Source organism: Antechinus flavipes, chromosome 3, assembly GCF_016432865.1.
Source record: "Antechinus flavipes isolate AdamAnt ecotype Samford, QLD, Australia chromosome 3, AdamAnt_v2, whole genome shotgun sequence".
NCBI classification, from domain to species: Eukaryota; Metazoa; Chordata; class Mammalia; order Dasyuromorphia; family Dasyuridae; genus Antechinus; species Antechinus flavipes.
In genome coordinates, this window is record NC_067400.1 from 598,720,381 (window position 1) to 598,742,623 (window position 22,243).

Below are 22,243 nucleotides of genomic sequence, written 5' to 3' on the forward strand. Positions count from 1 at the left end.
TTCCCAACAGGTGGTTTGGATTAGGATTTACAAAGAAAAGACATTGTAAAAAATTTTAACAGAGTTGTAATATTTTGGCTTTCCTCATGGACAGAGGTTTATGGGGGAAGCTTCTCTAGGTGACTTTGGAAGGGTGGATCATTAGAAGTGTTGTAGAATGAGAAAACTGGGCAAATCAGTACTTTTCTATTTTCTAAAATATTTTGAGTTTGAGTTCTAAAGATAACAGTAGTTTTTTTAAAAATTATTTTTAAATACTGTTCAACTCAATTCTTAAAAGTAGTTTAGAACATTTGATCCTTGTCTTACATCTAAATTCTAGGGAAGAGGTTCTGGATGTAAGTGAAGCTAATATAGCTTTGAAGGGACTTTAGGAAAACTATTAACATAGGATATTGACTTATTTACAGAATTTACTGAATTCGCCTTAGATTTCAATAAAAAGACATTTATAAATCAAAATACATTTCCTTAAAGAGCTCATTAACCAGAAATTTAATTTGGAATGGATTTTAAATACTGCTGTTTTTGCTTTTCTTTAATGATATGACCACATGACACTGAAACAACCAACCAATTTGATGGGGGAAATTTTAGTAAAAGCATATTATCAATTATACAAAAACAAAGTTTTGTCTAGATTTTTCTACTTTATATCTGATTGTCTAAAGGTTAAGAAATTACCATTCTAAATAGTCTTGTTATGGGTTAGTGCCCATTATAAAAGTTATTAAACAAGCCAAATATCCCAGTTCATTTACAGAAATAGAACTCATTGTCGTTTTCACAATTGCATTCTAGCAGACATTGTCGAAACAGAATCAACAGTACTTCTGTGGAATGTGGCCTTCCTCAAGATCTTAAACATTACAAGAGAATAATAGCTCCACAGGTACATGGCAATGCAAGGGTTAAGAGCAACATGGGTTACTTTTCTGAACTGTACTACTACTGGCAAACAGCAGGACAGCTGAATCAGGCACGAGAGCCTACCCTTTGTAAGCTTTTTGACCCTTGCCCTGACGTGTCAGCTTGAGTTGAGGTGATAGCTTAGGACAGCAAGACTTTTGGAACTGTAATAATTTTCTCAAACTTCCCAAGTATTCTAAACTGACAATGACCACACAGCTGAGATTTTGTCATAGTCTTATCCAACAATGTTGCATCATAACGTCCTGAGGTGATGTAGTAAGCAACAGCACTGAAAGCCAGCAAAAAGCCCACGTGGTGCTACTTCCGTCAGACGTCCAATGATACTTATGAACAAATGGAGAAGGTCTAGTTAAGAAACTTGGAGCAAACAATGGCTTCATGGTTTAAGCATAAGGCAAAGCTGCTTCATTATATCTACTCAGTAATGCTCAGCCAGAGAAATGTTCAATGAGTCAGTGAGTTTCAGCAGATAGGTTCTCGCAATGCTGGACGTCAGTATATGTAGGGCAGCCATTCATGGCTTTCTAGTCAGTTACCTGTTGCTCTTAGAGCTGAAATGGCTTGTGGGAAATTTAGGAAAAGGGAGATCTTGCCATTTTCCAGAAATCTCATTTGGGTTGCAAAAAAAAGACAGAAAGGCCCAATAAGAATGATACCCCAGAGCATGCTGTTTGCAATTTAACACACACCTCTGTGTTCCAAAAATATTCAGTCCCTGCAAGAGGTAAGCGAAACAAAATTACTTTGGAGATCTTAATTGCACCCATGACACATCCTACATTCAGTTCTTGCTCTTTATTCAGTAAGTTGGGCCAGTGAGAATCTGTTAATATGCATCTTGTTATATCCCAAATGTAACTATGGGGTTAGATAAGTCAGCTTAGAATACTGTTTATTCATTTCATGTATTTTTACAGGTATTATTAAAGAATTGTCACAGAAATGGATGCATAAGTTTAACAATCAATCTGCTGGGTTTGGGGAATGTCCTCTTGAGGATGTTTCAGATGGCTTTTCTGATTGGTCGAATTCAGAAGTAAATACTTACCATAGTGGATGGCAGCATCTGGCACAGATAGATACATTTTTCAGAGCCAAGGTCAAACATAGGGAAAGCTTTGGTGTTTTTAAAACCATGATCAAAATGCATTTCAATTCCCATCCCCCCATTGCAACCTATTGCTAATACTTGCTGTATATGGTCCTTTTGGACTTCTGGACCCACCTTTGCTGAAAATCCATCAAAATAACTAGGCTAACAGTTCACAGGGTTGATTCAAATAATCCTGTAATCTCTGCTGCTAAAATATTAGGGGAAAATAGGAATTGGTTTGGTAATTGCTTTTCTGAGAGAATGGTCTTTAAGACTGTTGCCCTGTGAGTACTTCCTAATACCAGAGAAACTTCTAAAGGGATATGTGTTGGAAGGAAAAGAAATAAGGAAATGATTTCTCTCTCTAGAAAAGAGAGGTATTTTATTTTTTCAGGCCAACTGCAGCCTCAATACATTCAGGATAAAAATGGCTGTGTAATGTAGATTATTTACTTTTATTTCCCCCACCAGAAAGGGAATGTTGTTTTTTCCTGCTATGGGTCTTTGAATTAATAACTTAAAAAAATTAGAATAAGGTGCTTAAAATCTAACTGGAAAGTAATCTCATAGACATTTATAATCCTTTCAGGTAACTTTTGCCCTAAACCTACACTTCCTGTTCAAAATAATTTATGGAATTTAGCATAATTTCTATGATAAACTTAAAAAAACCCCAACTAACAATAAAATTCAATTCTTAATTTATCTGCTTAGCCGCTAACCTAGATATTAATAAAAAACCAACTACTTCCCTATTGGAAGCATAATTTTGAGTCACTGGTTAATTAAATTGGAAAACTAAGCCATTGAAAAGGAAGACTGAGTCAAAAAGGGCAGTTGGAAAGTTATTTTCTGTGTTTGTTTAACCTTCCCATTTGAGAACTAAAAAGTTAAGAAGAAAATAGGATTCTTTTCTGGAGGTTCCATGCTTTTGAAGTAAGCCTTCTTGGAGCCATTGTGGTAGCATTCTGATGATGGTCAAGGACTATCTTTTATAGGTAGCCTCTGTCAATTGCACAGTCTTGAAGTGGTCTACCAATTAAACATTCTGATGTTGCATTCTTTCATATTACTTTTCAGTATATATAATTTTGCAAAGTATATTTTTGGATGAAAACTCCAGAGATATGAATCCTTCACACAGAATCCCTGCCTCCACCTGTAGTTCTGACCTGGGAACTGTTAGCAAGACCATCTAGCCTGCTATGATCAAGGAGAGAGGAGATCTCAGTGGTTACCAGTCCAAGCTCTGAATGTAAGTTATTCCTCAACTTATGTGCTTAGGTAAAGATTACTATTCTAGAAGGTATCTTAATACTAAGATCTCCTCTACTCCTCTCTCTTAAACTACCTATGGATTCCAAATCATGATGTTATGAAACTCCAAATTACCATGCATGAGTGTTTCTGGAACTCACAACAATGCAGCAGGCACTAAAGAAACTAAGGAAGAATCTTTCACTGATAATTGATAATCATAGCTAGAATAATCATTCTTAAAGAGAGTTAACATACCAGAGACCAGCAAGCTTCAAAAATGCATAAGCAACCACTGTTTTAAGATGCTGACTCCTTACAGCAGGCTAATTTAATTGCATGTACCATGCAAGATACAGGTTATTGTTGGTACTAATTCAGTTGAATTCTGTAGCATGCATGGGTTCTTTGGAGTCCTTTTAAATAAAACGTGTGTGTATGTGTAGGATAGGATAACATGGAAGAGAGAGGAAGAAATATTACTTTCATTTTTTTTCCTTTCTAATATATAGAAAGCCAACTTCTCCACATTTAACTTGAAACATTCCGATTCTGAACTGATCTAAAATAGTTAGCATAAGTGTTAATTTGTATAATTGGAAACATAAGTATAATTCTTATATTTAAAAGCTAATTTCTCATATCCCAGATACTCTGAATATCTGAGGATTTGAAACTTTTGTGTGTGTATGTGTGTGTGTGAAAATATGTGGTTATTAGAACTGATCAGTTCTAAATTAGTTTCACAGAAGCTATGGCATAGGACTTGACTTCTCAAGAAACTCCAGAACTTATAAGATGACATTATCACTCCACTTCCAGAAATTAGAATTTAACATTAACATTAAATTAAAATGGGGAGTCTATTTATCTGAACTCCAGATAAATATACTGGTAAAGACTTTGGATAAAGTTTTAGTTTCCTCAGACCTTGTAGCATTTCAGCATGCTTAACTTATCTGAATCTTAGTCATAATTTTGTGAATAAAGGAATTAAAATTACATCTATATATACATATATGTGTGTATATATGTATATATATACACACATACACATATATATATACATTTATAAAAGTAGGCTATATTTGAGTGTGGGGGCACACAATTATAATCCTTTCTTTTGGGCAAAGTTGAGGCTGGTAGATGACTGGAGTACAAGAGTTCTGAGTTGTAGGACAGTTAAATACCTAACCAGTAGTATGGTGAGCCAGCCCCTGGGAATGGAGAACCAGGATGCCTGAAAAATGGCACATTAGCCCAAGGAGAAAGAATGGAGCAAGCTAATGCCTATGAATGGTCAATATACTTCCAGCCTGGGTGAAATAGAGACACCTAGTCTTAAAAAAAAAAAAAAAAAAAAGGCAGGAAATAAATAATGATAAATTTTCTCCATAGAAATGAACAGTCTTAAAGATTTCAAGGATTTCTATTTCCCTTCCCCAGAATTATCATTAAGTTTATAAATGACTATATACATGGGTTAATTTGAGAAAAGAGAAAAATGTAGTTAGCTGATTGAATTCCACTTTGATATTTTAAATCCATCCATTTCGGTAAGAAAAAATTCATTTATCAAGTTAATCATAGGATCCTGGCCTGAAGGCTGGGTGACCTACTGTAGTCCTCTTTATAGAGCAGGGAACTGAGGCCTGGAGAGGAAAGATGACCTGTCACGGAGTACTGGCTGCTCCTAAGTGTTTGATAAATTTAGGTCGCGTTGTATTCATTTTCCTTACTGAGCATCCTGGAAGAAACATCATATTGCCATCCAACATGTATTATCCAGCATCAGTGATAGTGACTTTAAAACAATTCTCTCCATAGCTAATCCTGTCTGTTATACAGATCATTAAAAATATAAACTTTATTAATGTTTATTCTTCTTGTTGCAGTGTAAGACATTCGGTTATGTGAGGCAGTTTATTCAATTCTTCTATTTGTAACATTCATTTGATTCGGTTTTTGAATTTAAATGCTGGAAATTTAGTTTGTTATGACTTTGTAACTAGAATCCCAATTATTAGAAAGCTAGATTTTAAAAGGGCAGCTAAGCTAGGTGTACGGTCTTACCTCAAATGGCAAAAAGCGGAGCCATTTAGAAAACGAAACTTGAGAAACCAGCTAATGGTTATTTTTGCCAGAATAATTCTGAATAAATCAACAGAAAAATGATCTAGTTGCCCCAAAGTAATTTCTTGCTTTAGAGCTTCTTAAGAAATTACTAGGTTATTAAAATATTCAGGTAGTAATTAAAGTTATTATAAGAGAATATTATTCTTAATGGTTTTTGTAACTTTTCTTTTGCTTTAGTGCAGACCCATTCAAGTTCCAAACTTGTAACATCAGCCATTTTTATACTGAAGGTTCCTCCCACCACTTTCTAAGCATGCCCAGCGGTGGCTTCAGAAAGAAGGTCCTACATATGTATTCATGCATTTATAATTATCTACTGCATGTGATTTTTTTTTTCCTGTTGTATAAAACAGCAGTGTTAGTAATTGCAGTAGGGTTAGTTTTTATTTGATCTTATTTCATATAATTAATTGATGTGAAACTTACTAGCATACCTAGGCTGCAGCCCCATGCAAGCAAGCAGAAAGCAAAGTACTTAAAATGGAAGAGAGAAACTGGCTAGCAGGCAGCTAAACTCACCCTTTTGTACAGCCTATGGTCCGCCAGAGGGCTTTAGATAGTAAAACAATACCAAACAGCTATTAGCATACAAATGTCATAACAGAAACCTTACAAATAGCTTTAGTTAGACAAAAAGACCAAGTGGCTTTGTTTTCTGGGGAGGAAAAAGGGGAAGTGGTGGCAGGATGAGAATGAGGTGGAAATTCTGCTACTGCTTTTTTAAAAAAGAATTTGGATGAAATGTTTTGGACTTTATATTTTACTCAGTGTACGTTAGAATTTAAGTAAAATCGAGGTAACAGAATTCATTGGAAATAGGAAAGGATTATTACTTCTTAAATTAATGAAACTATTTCAAGTCCTTCTGCCTTTTTTCTTTTGTAGTTATCCCCTATTTTAGGAATAATTTTTACCAAGTATCAAGAAGTGATAAATACAGCAATTGCTTCTAAAATACATGAAATGACTCTGAAACCATGGGGGAATAAACATTTTAAATTTGACTTTCATAATTCATTTAAATAGATTTTGGATATTTCTCTAGATTTCAGGGATTATCATGAATGAAGTATAAATATTGATTTCATATGTATTTCATGAGTTGTTAAATCTGATTCTATTTTTTTTGACTTTAAATAAATAATATCTATTCAAAGAGTGGCATAAATCAAATTTTAGGAATAGCATTAAATAAACATCAAAGTTTTGGAATCATTGGAACTGCTTCCTCTTGTTCCATTCTAAATAGAAACAGAAGTTTAGAACCCAGAGCAGGTTATATTTTCTCCTTCATGATAATTAAATTTCCTGACTCATTATTACAAGTCAGGTCTAAACACAAAGGTCATAAAAACACCCTGTGGGATTCTTTCTCATTTGTATATAGAAAAGAACAGGGACTAAACCTATAGCTTCTTTGGTTTAATCCTAGATCTGACTGAGGAAATTCTGTCCAACAATGAAAGTCAGCATCTTCTCTTCAACTCAGAGTCTTCTAGAGTTACTATGGCAGGCCCTGAGAGGATGCATCACCTGGTCAGCATCCCATTCCCACTGGCGTTCGAGATGGGATATCTACCAATCATAGACCAGCTTACTTTTCTCAAAGAAAGTATAGAGAGAGATTGTAGAGCTCAATTTTTCTATAATGTTGTATGCAGCCTTTCCATTTTTAAAGCCATTTAAAGATTCAGAGAACCACAAAATAATTAAAAGTTGGAAGAGGATCCCAGAGGCCAACCCCTTCATTTTACAGATGAGGAAACTGAGACTGAGAAAGGTTAAGAGTGACTTGCTCAGTCACAAAATTGTTTTAAGAGACTAATTTGGGATTTAATCTCAAATCCAAGTCTAGCATTTATTTACTGTATCATTTAATTTACATTCTGATCTCAGAGTCACTCAACTTACCAAAGCCCAAGTCTAGGGCAGGTTTGTCAGAATGGAACCGGAATGGGGTACATGCTTAAATCTAGATTTGTGAGCTTGAGCAACTCCGCTGATTTTTAAGAGGAAAAAACTGGATTAAATGAAGGGAAAGTACAAATTCAGAACACGAAAATTCTGATGAGATCATTTTTGTAAACACTGCATTTGTCTCAGATATTTGTTAATCACATGCAAGAAGGGAGCATTTATTAAGCATTTATTATTTATTAAGATGGTTAAATCTTTCCTCCTCTCCCTCCCCCCTCCCCCAGGTAAATTTGCCGCATTACAGGGGGAGAAGGAAAAGAAGGGGAGCTTTAGCGGCTGTTAAAAGACCCAGACATGGAAGATCTTGGTATTTTCATTAAACAAAGAAAATTTGTTATCCTGTTTGGTTATGATTACTATAATGAATGCTATATGTATGGTATAATTAGAAACTAATGAGGTTTTTTTTTTTTTGGCATGAAGTGTAACCAAAGTTTCTATGATCACACTTGGCCATAAGATAAGATTTCTGCATTTTCCTGCATTTCAGAAGATTGTCATTAGTGCCTTGTTATTTCGATTATTCTTTCATATCACTCAACACAAGGAGAGAAAAGATCCACCATTATCACAGTTATACTACTACATAGAAAACAATAAAAAACCCAATCATTGAATGACAGAGAACAAATTCTGCATTGATATAGTTAAAAAGAGACCTAAGTGCTTTTCACAAAGATTGGCTTCATAAACCACAAGAAAACCAAGATTCTGGTATTCTGAGAAAAATACTTCTACCTGAGAAAAGCGTAAGACAGGATCCACTAAGCTACTGATGTCAAATTAGTTCTGATAAATTAGTATTTATCAGGAAGAAGAATCAAAAGTAATCTTATGCAAAGGAAATAAAATGAAGTATTTTTTTCAAATACAAACCAAATACTTATGCCTAGTTCTCAAGGAAAGCTCAAGATTTGAAGAAATAAAGAAAAACTGCTATAGAAGCTATTGAGTCTCCTTAGTTTCTTGGGAGTACAGTCTCCCAGTATGTACCAGTTTTCTTCCCAGTGGTTAAGACCATCCAAATAATTTAAGCTGTATTTTTTACCTCCTTGTTAGATTTTGATGTTATTTCTCCCAATCCCATCAGAAAATCAGTTTTGACCAAGAGCGAATCAGATATTATATCCAGCAGAGGGCAACAGTACATCAATTACTTCACAGAAATCACTTCTAAAATGGAAATCTTCAATGGAATCTTTTACTTGGAGACTCATGAAATCCATTTGTTTTCTACTTTGGTGCACAGTTCAAAGAGTACAGTTATTTTAGGTGCGAATGGAGAACATAAGCAGTGTAGAACAAAAGGTTAAATGGAAACTTTGAATTAAGTTAGTTAGGCTCAGACAGAAAGTTCCTTGGATCCCACATAAGCAGCAAAAAGAATTTTATTTTCCTACCTTTCAGTAGTTACCACATTTCACTTCTTGCTCCCTACGTGGATGGTTCTGTTATTCCAGAATCTTTTAGAAGACATTTGTCCTGGTAATTTACTGGGATAATTAGCTTTGTGTTGATGCTGGAAGCTTGTTTGATAAAGATTAAGTTTGTTTTGTTATTTTTGATGGATAAGATAAATATGGGGATTAATGTACCTGTGGCGACAGCGGCGTAGAAACCTCATTATCTTTCGAGCAGCTTGATCCTGCTTCTTGGTTAGGAGACTGCTCCTGAAAAAAGTTAGCCTATATTACTATCAAAGAAAGTACAGTGTTGAGTTATGTCTTGTTTAAAATGGGTCAATATTAGTGAAAGATATAAAATTAAATAATTCAACTAGGGAGCTTGACATTATAGGCACATATTTATATGGTAAGACATGAATTAATCTACAAGAAGGACAAAAGAAATTAGTATGCAAACACTTTGACTCTAAGAGAGATTGAAGAAAATCTAAAGATGAAAATGATTCTTAAAGATTCTTAGGTGACTTCCTTTCAAGTTGACTTGGTGAAAGAACTGATATTATCCTCCAATATCTTAAGCATACTTAAAAAAAATTATAACTTTTTATTGACAGAACCCATGCCTGGGTAATTTTTTTTACAACATTATCCCTTGCATTCACTTCTGTTCCTACTTTTCCTCTCCCTCCCTCTATCCCCTCCCCCAGATGGCAAGCAGTCCTATACATGTTAAATATGTCACACTATATTCTAGGTGCAATATATGTGTGTAGAACTGAACAGTTCTCTTGTTGCACAGGGAGAATTGGATTCAGAAGGTAAGAATAACCCGGGAAGAAAAACAAAAATGCAAACAGTTTACATTCATTTCCCAGTGTTCTTTCTTTGGGTGTAGCTGCTTCTGTCCAGCATTGATCAATTGAAACTGAGTTAGATCTTCTCTTTGTTGAAGAAATCCACTTCCATCAGAATACATCCTCATCCAGTATCGTTGTTGAGGTATATAAAGGCATACTTCTTTTAAAAACGATTTATGATAAATCTAATTTTAAGCATTAAGACCACTAATTAAACTTCTTTTGTAACTATTTACATCTAAATAAATTTCTCAAAAATTTAACTTCTCATTTAATTCTGTTCTTATTTTTCTTTCTTTGTTTTTTTTTCTTGTAATTCTTTTTTTAAAGTAACTTTTTATTGACAGTCTTGTAATTCTTTATCCCTTCATTTTTTCCTTGCACGTGATCATGTACTGATTTCTCAACTTAGAAAGTTTGATGAGGATGAGGAGTAGGAAGTAGAATTCATTCTTCATGTATACCCTGTTCTGCTGTCTCCATTTCTATTGATTTGTACCATTTAGTTCCTTAGAGATTTAAGTTTCTCAAACTTTTCATTAAATTGTTCCATATATTAATGTACTACATCATGTAACTGTTCCCATGTAGTTGGAACATAGTTTTTTTTTTTTTTAAACTGGAATAAATAATGCTGTTATAAAAAGCTTTGAATAGAGTCTTTTTTTTTTTTTTTAACGTTTTGGATAGCATTCTTATAGTATATGCTTGGTGATGGAAATTTGGGATATGATTATTTTTGTAACTTTTAAGCCAGATTGCTTTCTGGAATATTCTCCTACTGCACTGCTACCAGCAGTCAGAGAATGCCCTGACAATGCTAAGTTTCACTGCTTTAAAGTGTTTTTGTCGATTTGATAAATTGGAAATAATTCCTTCAAGCTGTTTTAACTTGTTTCTCTTTGTTTAAAAAAAAAAAAACTAGGCATTTTTTCAAGTGATTATTAGCTATTTATATTTTCTCTTTTGAAAACTATCTTTCATATCCTTTGACCATTTGTCTACTAGGGATTTCGTACATTTAAAATGATCTGTTATATTATATATGTCAAATTTCTGCTTGCCATAATAACTATTTCCTCAAATCTGTTTTCTTTATGATTTTTATCATAATTTTTTCATGGATTTAAGCACATTTAACTTGGACTCAACCATTACTCCTATAAATTATAAATACCTATAGATATTTATTGAATAACTTATTTCAGATACTATGCTAAAGCACAGGGGTTACAAAGACAAAAGGGAAGGTGACAGAAAAGAAGCATTTATTAGACACCTGCTAAGTGCCAGATACTGTGCTAAGCACTTTACAGATAGGTAACTTAGTGGATAGTCCTGGAGTCAAAAAGAGTTCAAATCTGGCTTCAGACCCTTAACAGTTGTATGATCCTAAGCATTTTGCCTCAGTTTTCTCATCTGTATTTTCTTCCATTTTAAGTGGTTGACATAATACTATATTTTAAAATTTGTTTTAAAATGTTCCAGGGGTCCTCAAACTTTTTAAGTAGGGGGCCAGTTCACTGTCCCTCAGACTGTTGGAGGGCCAGACTATTGTAAAAACAAAAACTTTGTTTTGTGGGCCTTTAAAGAAAGAAACTTCATAGCCCTGGGTGAGGGGGATAAATGTCCTCAGCTGCTGCATCTGGCCCACGAGCCATAGTTTGAGGATCCCTATTTTAGTCTATTATTTAACTGGAATTTACTGAGGTGTGTAGTTTGCTAGGATAAAAATGGATTTCCTTGAGTTTGGAATTTCTTTGTTTTTTTTAAAAATTCTTTAAAAAGTTAATTTATCTTTTAGAAAAGAACCACAGTTTCTCAAATTATCATCAGTCTAACTTAACTAGTTGTTTCTCTGTACTAAATTCTTTGTCAAAATTTCCTCAAACCCTAAAACACAATACTTGATACTCCCATCATTTCAGGCTCAAACTTTGCTGTTGTCTTTTAGAGTCCAGCTCTGAAATCATACTACTGAACCAACTAGTTAGTTTTGGAGACGTCCCATGCAGACCGACAGTCCACACCAACACCTGAAAGCAGCCAGTGATGAGCTTTGCCTCCAGCCCAGGCCAGCTCAGGGCGCTGAGCCATAGGAGCCCAAAGCCCTTCTGTTTAGGGACTGGACCTAACCCACCTGAGCTTCTGCTGTACCAGGGCAGCGGCTCTGCGGCTCTGCTTGCTTTTGCCACATTCCTTGTAGCTCCGGTAGTACTGTTGGATCAGCACAGCAGCACGTCTGCTCTGCTGGAATTTTTTCTGCTCATAATAGCTTCGGAATTTGCTCTGGATAAGGATGGCAGCCTGTGTCATCTTTTTATAAAGTGCATACTGCAGAGGAGACAAGAACAAGCTAAGTAGTAACAACAGGAGAAAGATAACTTTTCCCTCACTGATAGAGGAGCCTTGTTTTCTTGGAACGTACTCTCTGAGAAAGGAGAAGCTCTCATTTCATACTGTAATGTAGACAGTTGGCAGTTAATCATTGCCAAGGCCTACTAGGAATTTCTTCACCTACCTTTCCAAAATGTAACAAAAATTCCAGCTCAGGCAACACACTGCTTTAAATGTATTCTCCCTCCACAAATCCCAAGAGATTTATTAGTTATTTTCACAAAAGTATTTTTACACAGCAACAGGCTTAAATATTTATGGATTTTTAGAAAATATGACAGAAAAATTCTGGATGTTAGATGAGAATATAAAATCACTTTTATAGAATTTAAGCTAATCTTTCCCATGTGCCTCCCATTTTCACAAACCACATAATTTGCTTTGTAATCAACACCTTATTTCTAATTCTCTATCCATAAGGAACTTTATTGGCTGAGTCACAAGTTCCCAAATACAAGGATTATTGTGAAACGCTGACACCTTCAATAAAGCTGTTTCCACCTGCAATGATTAACCCCAAAGAACAAGATGATGGTGAAGTAATAAGGCAGGACAGCCTGAGAGATCATCATAGAAGATGGGGCCATAGGAATCCAGCATAGGAGCCAAACACTGGCCTTTTTCCACCCTGCCTACTATGTGTCCTCAAAATGAAAGGCTAGGACATCCCGGGGCTGGGGTTTTTTTTTTTTTTCTTTTGAATGTCCAGTTCTGGACATTTCAGAGTGCCCAGTCTTTCAAGAAAGCCACGTCCAAATATCTTGTGCCAAAAAGGGTCTCTGCAGAAAAGTCACGATAATGCCCTCTTCCTACCAGAATACATTCTGCCACTGAAAAGAAAATAAATTTATATCCTGCAGTTAACTCCTTCTGGAATTATGAGGTGAAATGGAAAAAGGAAACTTTTTAAAAAAGAAATGTTGGAGAGTACTATTTCAATGGATCTTTTCCAACTCTAGCTATAACCTATGATATACTTTCCTTGTTCCAGCCTCTTTTAGTGAAGACCACTTTATATTCTAGAATTTATGTTATTCAGACCACACTTTGCCCTGTATACTTTGTATTTTCAGAACCATAAAGGGCCCATTATTTAATGAATTGATAAGGTAAGCCCTTAGTGGCTCATCTGGTTGGTACTCATGGTCTCTTGTATTTTGAGACTGGCTCATAAGACCTCCCCCTCCCCTCTCTATTAAATTAAAAAAATCACTCCAACATAGTGAACACTCAGAAAGATTGTTCACTGTTAGGTGTCCCTGATGTGAGGTGGTATGATCGCCCTATACAGTCCTCATTGGTACTGGATGCTCCTATCTTAGATCATCTAAGGAACTACTTTGTCTGTAGCTGATAATGAGTGTGAAGTTTTTGACTCTGGTGGAATGGTTGGAAGCGTTATTTGTGTTTATTCGTTACCTTCAAGGCTATCCATGTCAGCTTGGGGGAGAAACAGAAAATACAAGATTAATGTTAGACTGGTGAATTATAAAGGAAAAAAACAGAACCAATAAAGCTACCAACAAAAATTAATTTAACCTGACCAAATTAACGTCTAAGGTTGTAGGCAAATTTCTCAGAGCATCTTTTGTTGTTGTTGTTGGGGAAGGATATTATCTTAAGTTTATTTTATAAAATAAATGCTTTTGATGTAATTCCAGATGTTCAGCTTTGGTTTGTGAGTATCAGCTGCTCTATGCTGGGGAGCCCACCTGCAACATAAAAAAGAATGCAGCTTCCATGCTGCTGAACTAAAGGTACTGTGGTGTCAGCGTTTACACAATAAGCCTTCATTTTCTGGGATCATGAACTCAGCTGGATATTGCTTGGAGAATTTTTTTCTCCTTCTAATAGTCTTGGCCCTACGACATGAAACTAAAGTAATTCCTGTTAGAAACTAAAGCCATGATTCATAACAAGAGAGCATAAAACCAATAGTTTCCATGTAGATTTGTCATAAAACTTAAAATTTCCTTTTCCTTGAAATAAAGGAAAAACCTGCTTAACACACCTACATATAAAATATTCTTCTGTCCATTAGCTATATTGAATTTCACAAGGACTTAGAATCATAACTCAAAAATATGTTTTATTTCAAACTACCCAGCCAAATCATAAGTCTGATGTTTATGCAATTCAACAGATACTTATTGAGTGTTACCTATGTGCTTTAAGGTCACAGAGTAGTTTAAAAGGCAATTTCAAAATTAAAAAGCATTAAGTTTGTAGCTAAAAAAAATTGGTATGGGCTTCAGATAATCCAGGCTCTTATATCATTTCTCAGGAACAAGTTAAAAATAAATTATGGCTCATGTGATCTAGAATTAACTGGCTTCTTTTGGTTTAATAGATGCCTTAACATTTTAAAGAACACTAATTGATCATAAAGGAAGGGTGTCTTTTCTTTTTGGGAAAGGAATTAAGTATGGCTAAATACCGTCTCTTAGGAATACTGTAGAAAGCTGGAAAAGAAACGCAGTTTTTGTGAACAAAAGCTAATAAATTTCCTGGCCATCTATTTTCAGGTCTTCAGGTATTTAGCAATGGAAAGTTCCTGACACAAGAGTTGAGAGGCTATAGTAACCATTTTTCTTGACAGGAATACATTATCTCAGGCTGAGTTGGAACATTCATTTTAGATGACTGTGTTTGTATTTTGGGATATGAAGGAGGCCTCCACTTAGATAGGCTTTATTTAGGTTTTTTTTTTTTTTTTAGGTTAGTAAAAAAAAAATTACTAGAGAAGATTCAAAGGTTTATGGATAATATGATACTGGCTATATGATTCACAGTAGTATTACATAGAGTATACATATTATATTGAATATAGTCTTTAATTATATATATTTATGATATTCAGCATCTATTATTATATTTCATATTCAATCTGAACCATCACTTGATTCATTTGAGGAACTCAATATAAAATCCAGTAGATCATCAAATGAAGTAACATGTATTTAGAACTAGAATTCTACTCCATTTGCTTGTGGTTGTTTTTTAGGTCCCTGGTAATAGAAATTAAAGTGCAAGGAAAGATTGACTTCAAGGAACAAAAGTTGGACTTTGTATTCGGGTTAACTTAAGGTGGCCTTTTTTTGTGGGAAGGCATGATACAATAAGGACTATTAGCTTATGTGGTTTGGTGGCTAAAATTTTAGAATATTTAATATTCATCTTGTATCTTTTATTTGAAGGAATCAGTAAAGATAATTCAATATTTTTTTGTCATCACTCTTGTGACTTTTTGTGAGACTATAGAACAGCAGACATTATTAACTTCTATATGTAATGGAAAAACTGAAGTTTTTTTTTTTTAAACATATAAATCAGATATCAATTGTGATGAAATTGGTTGTTTTCAACAATGAGCTGATTCAGGCAATTTCAATAGACTTGTGTTGGAAAAAGCTATCTGCCACTAGAAGAAGGACTGTGGGGGGCTGAGTGTGGATCACAATATAGTATTTTCACCTTTGTTGTTATTGTTTACTTGTTTGTTTTTTTCTCTATCATTTTTTTTTTCCTTTTTGATCTGATTTTTCTTGTGCAACATGATAAATGTGGAAATATATTTAGAAGAATTGCACATGCAATCTATCTTGGATTACTTGCTGTCTAGGGGAGGGAAGAGGAAGAGAGGGGAAAAAAATTGAACACAAATTTTTTGCAAGGTGAATGTTAAAAATCATCTTTGCATGCATTTTGAAAAACAAAAAGCTATTATTAAAATATATATAAATCAGAGTTCAGAACTGTTTGATAGTATAGCAGTTATTTGCTTTATGTAACCTTATGTAGAATTCTTTTATTAATTGGAGTTTGTAAGCAAAACTAAAATATAGCACTTCTCTGTTGCTTTAAATGAAATTATGCCATTTTTTAAGTATCAAGATTATATGTCAAGGAGATGATTTTATTTTAAAAGGGTGATATATTTAGACTAAAATCCTTTTGAGACGTAAAAATTTGCCTAGAGATGGGTCATTTTTATTTCTTTCAGATATTGTCCCTTACTATTTATCAAGACAATTCTAATGAAGTATCTTTTATAAGCCTTGGAAATAGTGCTGACTTGCCAAGTCACATATAAGTCCTTAGCAACTTAGTGTTGCTTTTAGTGAAGTGTTATTTCCTTTTATGAAGCAAAGCTTGTTTACCTGTTTGTATTTTCTATAACAACGCTGAATGACAGCAGCAGCAACTTCCTGCTGTTCCTGTAAGGGACGACCCTAAAATATAAGAAAAGAAGAAAACAGCAATGTCTTCATTCAGCTGAATAGGAAAAACTGTGTCTACAAATTGTGTAATTCTGTTATTCAAGCTAAATAAAATCCAATATGAACTTAGATCTCACATTACTGAATATTTAGAAAATTTATACTAAGCACAAATAAGGAAAACCAAGTCTAAATGTGCCTCTTTGTAACTTGTGCCACTCCTCCTGTTTCTGACTGCTGGGATGAGTAATAAGCAACAAGTCCAATTCTTCCATGTGATAGATCTCCAGATCTTTGAAGACAGAGATTGTGCCAGAGACTGACAGCTAAACGACCCCCAGTGGATTATTATTTATACATGAAATGAATCCTTAGTGTGGCACACCCGGCAGGCATCCACCATTGCTTAAAGACCTCCATGAGGGGAATCTGTCTCCATCTAAGATGCCCCTTCTAATTTGCAGCACTCACTCTTTTTAAATTTTTATTATTTATCTATTATTATTATAACTTTTTATTTACAAGATATATGCATAGGTAATTTTTCAGCATTGACAGTTGCAAATCCTTTTGTTCCAACTTTTTCCCTCGTCCCCCCCACCCATTCCAGGTTGGCAGGTTGACCAATACGTGTTAAATATGTTAAAATATAAGTTAAATATAATATATGTACACATGTCCAAACAGTTATTTTACGTGTAAAAAGAGTTGGACTTTGAAACATAGTGTACAATTACCCTGTGAAGGAAATAAAAAATGCAGACAGGAAAAAATAGAGGGATTAGGAACTCTATGTAGTGGTTCATAGTCATCTCCCAGAGTTCTTTCCCTGGGCAGCACTCCCTCTTAGGAGACTTGGCTGACTGCTGGGTCCTTGTGACTCGCATCCATTGCTCCTGGTTCTGCTCCCCTAGGCCAAGCAGCATAAGGCTGATCCTGCTTTCTTGTGGCAATTGTTCAAATGTCTGAAGACCACTGTGATGTCCCTCTTGGGTCTTTTCCCCCAGTCTAAATTGTCCCAGCTTTTTAAATCCTGTTCTCTATTCAACCTATTGACATAGACTTGAGATCTTTCAACTTCTGGTTGTCTTCCTTTGTCCTCCTCTTCAGAATATCAATTATTTTCTTATTCTGTGGTACCCCCAATTCAGTGCAACACTCCAGGAGGAGTCTGACTGTACAGAAGGGTACTCAGTGCCTTCTTTCTGAAAGCTGAACTGCTAATGGAGCCCAAGACTGCATTAGCTTTCTTTGGTGGTCACTTTAAACTGATGGCTCTTCTTGAGCTGCAGACTATAAAAGTCCTACATCTTTTAAAAATAAACTGCTTTGTAACCAGGCCTCCCATAGTTTGTACTTGTGGGGTTAATTCTTTGAACATAAGTGATGGTAGTGAATGTCAACCAAATGTTGTAGACTGTCTTTTGGTATCATAATTGTCATTTAGCTAACATTCAGTTTTATATTATGTGCAGATTTGATGAGTGTGTTGTTGATATCTTTATCAAGTTTTAGATAAAGACATTTTAAATAACAGAGCCAAGAATAAATCCCTAGGGTATTCCATGAGGGAATTCTTGCTTTATCTTGATAATTACTTTCACTTTAACAGTTTTGACTTCATCTAATAACTATTATTGCCTAGTCCAGATCTCTCCATTTTCTCCAAAATAGAAGTGTTGTTGTTGTTGTTTAGTTGTGTCTGACCCTTTATGACCTCATGTGGGATTTGCTTGGCAAGGATACTGGAGGGATTGGACATTTTCTTCTCCAGTGGATCAAGGCAAACAGGGTCACACAGCTAGTGAGTGTCTGGGGTCAGATTTGAACTCAGGTCTTCCTGATTGAGACACTTTTATCAAATGTCCCTCATAAATCTCCTCTTCTCTAGGGTAAACAGCCTTAGTTCTTATAGCTGGTCCTCATATTGTATGTCCCTTATAAATCTCCTCTTCTCTAGGGTAAACAGCCTTAGTTCTTATAGCTGGTCCTCATATGGTATGGCCTTAGCCATCCTGGTCACCTCTCTGAGTTTTAATTATTTGTATATAGCAGGTTATCATCAGTTAGTCTGTGTCTTTTATTGTTAACAGCAGATAAAACAATGGCAACTTTCTGCCTGTATTAAGGTTAATGACATTTAAAAATTTTTACACTATCTAAAAAATACAATTTTTGAAGAGTTAGAGAAGAGAGAAAAATGCAGCATTTCTTTCATTTAAGAAAGGCTACACAAAAGTAAAGATTTGTTTTGATTCCCTTAACCTTGTCCTTAAGGAAATAATCCTTTTTTCAGTTTGATAAGTAGTTTTCATGTCTATATAGCAGCAAAACATGGAATAAAAATCACTAAACAAGTAGAAATGAGTTGATCCCATAGAAGACCATGGGGAAGTGCAATATTGGCATGAACAAGCTGTAACTTAATTCCAATGAAAAATAGGAATAAATTGTATGATAGGTAGAGAAAATGGGCTGATGATATGAAAAGGATGAAGGATAACAGGTGGGCAGCTGGGGGCTACACTGGCAACCTTTCAGCATTAGAAGAAATCAAAGATCGATCACACATTGGTGGATTCCTTCTGTTAGATTTATAAAAGGAAGTGACCAAGAGCCCCAGAGGATGGGAGGCATATGAAAGTCTTTCACTGCCTTAATTGATGAGATCAGCTGAGTGAAGACTCTTACCTTGTATTTTCTGAAAGCTGTCTGGACAAGCTTGGCAGCTTCATAGAGTTCTCTCTGCTCATGATCAGACAGAGTTAACTGAGCAAATTCATTTTCTACCTTTTCACTGGTGGATGCACTCAGGAATTCAGACCAGTCTGCTGCTGAGGGAAGGCTTGGTTTCTCAAATGCCATTTCACTGTTTGGTGAGCCTACAGGGCTCAAGCTGGTGTTAGAAGAAGGGGTCAGGGGCTCATTATATAGAGTTCTGAAAAAAAGATAAATAACCAGAATAGTAGATTAATATGATAACTTGTAGGAGTTATCTGTGATCTTGCTAACTGAATTTTAATGGAAAAGATAATATATGAAGGAAATAATTTTATTTCTCAAAACTATATAAAAAGTATAAAAATACTACAGACTTAAAAATATATTTCCTACAGTTTGATGGCAAAATACATATTTGGTTTTTTCACTATCTTGTAATTTGACTCAAATATTTCCTGAGAATGGATTATATGCTGGATTTAGTAGTTTTGTGGTAGATACACACAAGTGTAAGACATACTCCTTGTCCTCAAGAAGTTTATAGTTGAGTTGAGGAGAAAGTTATGCACATGAAAAGAACAAGTGTAAAAATTAATTATATAATATTATTGGAGTTTGATGTGGGGGCCCAACCTGTGATTTTATGGATGTAGATAACCCCCAATGTGGAAACTTGCTTGGCTACTATAGTTAAGCCATATCCCAGGCACATAAAATTAAGTCATATAGTTAGTATGTGATGGGGCAGGGCTTCTCTTTGAACTATATTATGTTTTCATAGAAGGGAGTGATGCCTTGAAGCAGGGTCCCTAACGTTTTAAAAGCTCTTTTCTGAATTTGTTCCAATGTTATTTTTTGCCCTTTCCCCCAATTCATAGAATCAAGAGAATAGATGGAAGCTTCCCCAACATACCACCCCACTATCATTTAAACATATAAATTTGTTGAATTTTAGTTACGTGGGGCTGGGAGGGTGGGGTATCACTGACCTGATCTGTGCAGCAGTTGGTAGATGATCGACATCAGCAAGGTAACTGGCCAGCCAGCTCATTGTGCTGCTAATGGCTGCAGCATCTGTCCTCTCCGCTGCTGTGGGCTCCAAGGGCACAAAATTCTCTCGCTTGATCCGGTCAGGTGTTGCCTCAATAATGTGTTCTGCCAAGGTCATCATATTTACCTTGGAAGAAGAAAACAAGAGTCCAACATCTCAATTCAAGGGACTCATGTCTTTTCCATCTTTCTAGTCCAATGGTTAGGGAATCATTTTACGAGGATTATTCGGCATTATTTTGAATGTGCAGAGACCCTGGGATCTCACTTCAGGATTATAGGTCTTAACTGAAAATCTCTTAACTAGATTTTCATCTCTAGTTTTCCATTTTTGAGACAAGGTCTTTTTCTAAAAACATTTGCTCTTTTTATCTCAGAATCTACCAATAAAGGCTAAATAGCATGGATGAACCTATCCTGTAAAGTTCTTTGATCTGAATCAGATTGGGGCATGTTAGAAAATACCTGCTAATAATGTTATTCTAGTGATTTGACTCAAAAAAAGAATTTTTATTATCTTTCACTAAAAAAAAATATTAATCCTCACAGTTTCTTGAAAGCTGGTGAATGTTTTGTTAAAGATAAAGTAAGATTTCTGGAATATGATGATTCTTTAGTCATTTCTGAGGATGTTATTTTTGTCTAATTTATAAAAATATCATTATAAGAAAATGGCACAGTGGGATATTGGAAAGAATGTGGAACTTTGAATGATGAAACACTTAAATTAAAATCCTCCTGCCTGCACTTATGAAGTGTATGATTGTGGACAAATCACTTAACTTCCCGGGCCTCCGGCGCCTCCCTGAGACTAAATTATAGGTTAGGTGAAAAGAATTTCTACAGGAGTGAAACCACAGGACTTGATCTGGTGACTTAACAAAATGAGAATTTCTGAAAAAAAGAATGAAAACCCTGATAGCAGGGAAAATACTTACATTTAGGAATGTAAAATTCCTAAGTTCTTGTAATACTATTTCAGAGGAAGGAACAAGAATTTATTAAGTGTTTACAATGTGCTACCCCTTTACTCAACATTTTATAATTATTATTTTATTTGGTCTTCACAGCAGTCTTAGGAAGTAGTGCTATATATTACCCCCATTATACAGTTGAGGTTAAGTGACTTGCCTTTGGTCATCTATCCAGTAAGTGTTTGAGGCTGGATTTGAATTAGGTCTTCTTGGCTCTAGGCTCAGGGCTCTACTCACTGTTTTGCCTGACTGCCTAACAAATTATGGGGGCGTTTAAGTAGTGATGTGGACAGAGTCAGGCCTGGAGTCAGAAAGACTCATCTTGAGTTCAAATCCAGCCTCAGACACTTACTAACTTTGTGACCCTGGGAAGGTCACTTACCTTGTTTGCCTCAGGTTCCTCTGGTAAAATGAGCTGGAGAAGGAAATGACAAATCATCCCAAGAAAACTCCCACTGGGGTCATGAAAAGTTAAATATAACTAAACAACAACAAAAACTAATAGATTACACTATTTTCTCTAATCCTACTGAATCATCAACTCTGAAAGGCAATATAATTTAAATAATTTCAATGATTCATTCATTTGGTTAGGTAATAACATACTCACTATCTCAAGGTACCATGTTGGATACTGAAGGTGATACAAACATGAATAAGATATGTTCTCTTCTTTCAGGGAATTTATTACCTACTAAAATGTCTTTTACATAAGTAACTATAACCCAAGATTGAATCTAGTAAATGACATGGGAAATACAAACACAGGGCCATGTGAGCTTAGAGGAAGGAGCCATTTCTTCTTGTTGAGGGCATTTGGGATTATGTTTTGGCAAGACAGTATGAGTCTGGGACATTTAAGGATAGGTAGAATTTAAACATGCAGGATTGAGGGAGTAGAAGGGAATTCACACTATGCAGAGAGAAGGGTGTAAATAAAGGCAGGAGGAAAGAAAAATATAGAGCATGTTCCAAACATAGTAAGTAGTTTAACTTGGCCAGAATAAAGGGTGTGTGAAAAACAATGGAACAAAAATGCTACAAAGGTTTGTTGAAGTCAGATTGAATTAAAGATAATTTGTGAAGAGGTCCTAATAAAAATATTTTTCCAGTATTCCAATAAAAATTTCCAATCTTATTTTCTTCATATGACATAAGGATAAGAAGTTTTGTCCTAAAGTTTAAATACTGTTGAATTTGTCCCACAAACTGTAGTTGTTTG

General features: G+C 35.1%; 1 protein-coding gene across 13 annotated transcripts in view; it reads right to left on the bottom strand.

Annotated features, from left to right (window-relative positions):
* Nucleotides 1–22,243, bottom strand: part of CAMTA1 (calmodulin binding transcription activator 1) — a 1,246,754-nt gene that overhangs the window by 5,938 nt on the left and 1,218,573 nt on the right. For all 13 annotated transcript variants that reach the window (XM_051988655.1, XM_051988653.1, XM_051988652.1 and 10 more), the window contains 8 exons: nt 19,987–20,174; nt 18,968–19,214; nt 16,217–16,288; nt 13,476–13,496; nt 11,800–11,993; nt 8,992–9,066; nt 5,939–5,969; nt 1,623–1,648 (listed from right to left, as the gene is read on the bottom strand). In XM_051988655.1, coding sequence (XP_051844615.1) covers nt 1,623–1,648; nt 5,939–5,969; nt 8,992–9,066; nt 11,800–11,993; nt 13,476–13,496; nt 16,217–16,288; nt 18,968–19,214; nt 19,987–20,174 — 854 coding nt within the window. The remainder of the gene's footprint in view (nt 1–1,622; nt 1,649–5,938; nt 5,970–8,991; nt 9,067–11,799; nt 11,994–13,475; nt 13,497–16,216; nt 16,289–18,967; nt 19,215–19,986; nt 20,175–22,243) is intronic.